Source organism: Solanum lycopersicum, chromosome 4 (genome assembly GCF_036512215.1).
Source record: "Solanum lycopersicum chromosome 4, SLM_r2.1".
Lineage (NCBI taxonomy): Eukaryota > Viridiplantae > Streptophyta > Magnoliopsida > Solanales > Solanaceae > Solanum > Solanum lycopersicum.
In genome coordinates, this window is record NC_090803.1 from 31151872 (window position 1) to 31156449 (window position 4578).

At 37.4% G+C, this 4578-nt stretch overlaps 1 protein-coding gene across 1 annotated transcript; it reads left to right on the plus strand.

The window, feature by feature from the left end:
• Positions 1-872: 872 nt before the first annotated feature.
• Positions 873-3677, plus strand: LOC138348063 (uncharacterized). Its single transcript, XM_069296671.1, has 4 exons — positions 873-984; positions 1467-1744; positions 1910-2032; positions 3606-3677. The coding sequence occupies exons 1-4, from the start codon at positions 873-875 to the stop codon at positions 3675-3677; spliced, it is 585 nt and encodes a 194-aa protein (XP_069152772.1).
• The last annotated feature ends 901 nt before the right edge of the window (positions 3678-4578 follow it).

The following is a 4578-nucleotide window of genomic DNA, read 5'->3' on the forward strand; positions in this document are numbered from 1 at the left end:
TTAATAATTAATTAATTTAATTTATTCACAAAATACAGTTTAATCAGTTAAATCATTGCTTCCACCAAGGCTCAAACCCGGGTGGAGCTAGATTTCGCTTAAAGGGTAAAATTCGGCCACCTTTACCCGAATTGCCCCTTAATAATATTAATTAATTAATTATTTAAGGTAATTACAATACTAAATTTATCCTGGAAAATAACATTTTACTCCTACTAACCTAAGATTACCCCTTTCAAGTCCGGTTAAGACTCATCCGGGTGAATCTTCATATTTGGTTGCCCTACATGGCTGGAACCAACCTTGCCTAGATCATCTAACTAAACAGGTTAGATTTCTTAACTTTTATATAGATTCGGAGGTCTAGTTCCACGCGCATCAATTCGTGTAAACCCGATCTAATCCAGGCATTTTAGGTACGTTTAAGCATTGCGACTTCCTCCAGCACCCTCACCTAATCCTAAGCCAGAGGCCCTCGAAAGAGCCATCATGTTTGAGGATTCAGAAATGTAGAATTCAAGAAACCATGCAATCGCCAGGGCTAGCGCTCTTAACTGGTCTTGAACTTGAATTGGATAGACCGAAATTCTTTCTTACCCATCCGATAAGCCTTTTGCAGACTCGGCTCTTTCAAATCCTCTCAACAATACTTGACCGTTCACTCATACTTTCATGGGAACAAGGCATAGTAATATTAATGTTTTTAAATAGCCTAACCCTAAAAGGTACTAAATTCACCAAATAAAAAGCCAACTTGTGAAAAGTGTGGTATGAATCATTAAAGTGATTGCCTTAAGGGGACGGATAATTTCTTTAGCTGTCGCAAGAGTTGTCATAATAGGAGAGATTGTCCAAACATTAAGATTCAAAAAATGGGTAGTGGTCAACCTCGAGCAAGTGGTTCTATTGATAATCCAATGAAGAAATGCTTCTATGCTCTCCGCTCTAGTGGTGAGCAAGAGAATTCTCCCGACGTGGTAAACGGTATGTTCAAATTCTTCTCTATTGATGTATATGCACTACTTGATCCCGACGCTATTTTATAATTTGTTACACCTCTAATAGCTAAAGTTTTTTCTATACCTGATATTTTGCATGAACCTTTTGTAGTGTCTACTTCGGTGGGAAAGGCGGTTGTTACAAAAAGATGTATATAAATTATCCAAAAATGTTGCCCAATAGAGTTTCATATGTTAATCTAGTAGAACTCGATATGCTTGATTTTGATGTTATATTGGGTATATATTGGTTGGATACGTGTTTTGCTGCCATCGATTGTAGGACAAGATTTGTGAAGTTTAACTTCCCAAATGAACTCATTATTGAGTGGAAAGGAAGAAATTATATTCCTAGAGGTTATATTATTTTTTCTCTAAAAACATGCAAAATGATCTCAAAAGGGTATGTACATCATATAGTAAGAGTCCAATATCTTGACTCTAAAGTTCCTCCCATTGAGTTGGTAGTCGTAGTGAGTGAGTTCTCGAAGGTCTTTCCTAATGACCTTCCCCATATTCCTCCCGAACGAGAAATTGAATTTGGCATTGATTTGCTACCTGATATAGATCCCATACCAATTCCTTTTTATATGTTGGCTGCGGCCGAGTTGAAGGCTCAACTCACGGATTTACCAGATAAGGGTTTTATAAGGCATAGTATTTCTTTATGGGGTGCTCCGATTTTGTTTCTGAAGAAGAAAGATGGGTCCTTGAGAATGTGTATTGATTATTGCCAACTCAACAAGGTCAGCATAAAGAATAAGTACCCTCTACCTTGGATTGATGACTTGTTTTAAAAACTCCAAGGGGAGAGCTACTTTTCAATGATAGACTTAAGGTCGGGGTATCCCCAAATTAGGGTAAGAGGTGAGGATATACCAAAGACGACCTTTTCGACTTGGTATGGACAGTATGAGTTCATGGTCATGTATTTTGGTTTCACTGATTCTGTGGCAGCTTTTATGGACCTTATGAATAGGGTGTTCCAAAAGAACCTAAATGCATTTGTTATCGTCTTTTTTAACGACATCTTGGTATGTTTAAAGAATAAGAATGATCATAGGGGTCATTTATGGGTAGTATTGCAAACCCTTAAGGAACATGAATTGTATGCCAAATATAGTAAGTGTGAGTTTTGGTTGAGGTCGGTGACATTTCTTGGGCACATCATCTCTAATGAGGGAGTTAAGGTAGACCCAAGGAAAATGGAAGTGATGAAGAATTGACCTAAACCTTTAACTCCACTCGACATTATTGGTTTCTTGGGTTTAGCTGGTTATTATTGGAGATTCGTGGATGGTTTCACATCCATTGCATCTCCTTTGACTAATTTGACCCAAAAGAATAAGAAGTTTGAGTGGAAGGAAGCATGTGAGAAAAACCTCCAATTGTTGAAAGATAGGCTTACTTCTGCTTTGATGTTGACTTTACCAAAGGGCGCAAAGGGTTTTATTGTGTATTTTGGCGTGTTCTAAGTGGGTTTCGAGTGTGTGCTAATGCAACATGGGAAAATAATAGCCTATGAATCTAGACAACTTAAGGTACGTGAGAGAAATTATCCCACGTATGACCTTGAGTTAGTGGCCTTGGTGTTTGCTTTAAAAATTAGGAGGCAATACTTGTATGGGGTTCATGTGTATGTCTTTATCAACCATAAGAGTCTCCACTGTGTGTTTACCCAAAAGGAGTTGAATCTCCGATATCGAAGGTAGATAGAGTTGTTGAAAGATTATGATGATATGAGTGTCCTTTATCACCCCGACAAGTCTAATGTGGTTGTTGATGCCTTAAGTCGTATGACTATGGGTAGTGTATCTAACCTTGAGGTTGGAAAGTTCTCCGAATGGAGGTGATATAGCTCATCATAACTCCGAGTCATATCTAGTGGTTGAGGTGAAGTTCAAACAACACCTTGATCTAGCATTAATAGATTTCAAAGAATCGATTCTCGGCAAGTTGAATTAATCCTTATCCTTGGAGGGATGGAGTGTTAAGGCACCAAGGGAGATTATGCATTCTCGATGTAAATGGGTGGAGGGTTCGGATCATAGAAGAAGCCTATGGGTCCCGCTACTCAAATCATCCGAGTTCGAAAGAAATGTACCACGACCTAAGGGAGATATATCGGTGGGAAGGTTTAAAAAGAGACATAGAGATTTGTCTCTAAGTGACCTAATTTCCAATAAGTAAAGATCGTGTCTAGTATCAATCTATTAACCTATAGGTAATGAATTTAATGAATGTTTAAAATTCTGTGGAGATTTATGCTTAACACCGAGAGGAATTGACAAAGGGGTGGATACTGTTTGTGAGTAGAGATTTAGTATCCAATGTACCTCTTGATATGGGTACTCCTCATGAGTTGAGATGTAGTACTTAGAAGCAATCTCCTTATCCCTTAACTATGGCCCACATAGGAATAGCTATTGATGATTCCATGTAAAGGCTAAAAGAACGACCCTACCTTAGGCAAGTGGGGATCCCTCCTCCGCTAAGGGTTAATACCAGGATTCCATGTCAAGTTCTCATGGTCTATGTCGCTTACATCTTTCCCCCACAAATGAAGTAATGAATTAGTTCTTCCTAAGCGTGTACTTCTTACGGTAGGTGGTGGAATGGGATGTCATCTATGCACAACAGAAGCAAACATTTGGAGGGAGTCTTGGTGTTTCCTTGTAAGTAAAATGAATGAATGGGTTACTATATGATGTTAATGAAGTAAGTTGACTTTATGCTGAATGTTAATGAAGCATGTTGATTATATGTCTAATGGTAATGAAACATGTTAATCTTATGTCTAATGTTGATAAAGGTTATGTAAATGATTGAACGTGATGTTCGTAGTCTATGATGATTCCTAAGGAGCACTAAGTTGGAGGAGTAATATGGCTTTCTACTTTCACATTGCACTAGTGTACTTGGGGGTTGTCTAAGAGGATGGTTTTTATGTGAAGTTCTTAAATGCATCAAAGTTTCCTCTACTAACGAATGTTGACTTGTTGAGTTGAGATGAAATATTTTTTTCTTTGGTAGTCTTAAGGATCACATAGGTGTGTATTGAAAAGGTTGTATGAGCGACTCTTCATGACTTATCTAGGTGGGTGTTAGGATAACTTTGCATAGAGATTCTAAATGACTAATGTGTACTTAATGAAAATGGTTATATGTTGAGAATTTTGAAAGTATTACCTTATATGTTTATGATGACTTTTATGATGTCTTGTACACTTGATTCATGAGATTTTATCACAATAGCATGAAAAAAACATTTCAACTAAAATGTCCTCTTTAAAACATGTTTTTGGGTCATACTTAGTACATTATTTGTACAAACTAAATACTGTTCTCTACTTTCTAGAAGTATAGGTTACAGGGAGAATGAGGTTGAAGCTCGGGAAGTAGAGTTCTCTCAAGATTTGTATGTCCTCATATATTCAAAGAAACGGACTATGTTTCTAGTTTTCTTTCTATTAAAGACTATGTATTAGACGTGAGTTTGTTTTTAATGTAAGGGTCGTGACCCTATGATAACGAGACGTGTCTAAGATGGCTTGTGATGACGAGACTTTGTTTCATACGT

What these genes read in the sequence shown, in the direction of transcription:
- LOC138348063 (XM_069296671.1), top strand. Translation starts at nt 873, where the DNA reads ATGGGTAGTGGTCAACCTCGAGCAAGTGGTTCTATTGATAATCCAATG. An exon ending in TTCTCCCGACGTGGTAAACG is followed by an intron (nt 985 to 1,466) that starts GTATGTTCAAAT and finishes TTGAGTTGGTAG; the next exon opens with TCGTAGTGAGTGAGTTCTCG. An exon ending in ATTATTGCCAACTCAACAAG is followed by an intron (nt 1,745 to 1,909) that starts GTCAGCATAAAG and finishes TGGTATGGACAG; the next exon opens with TATGAGTTCATGGTCATGTA.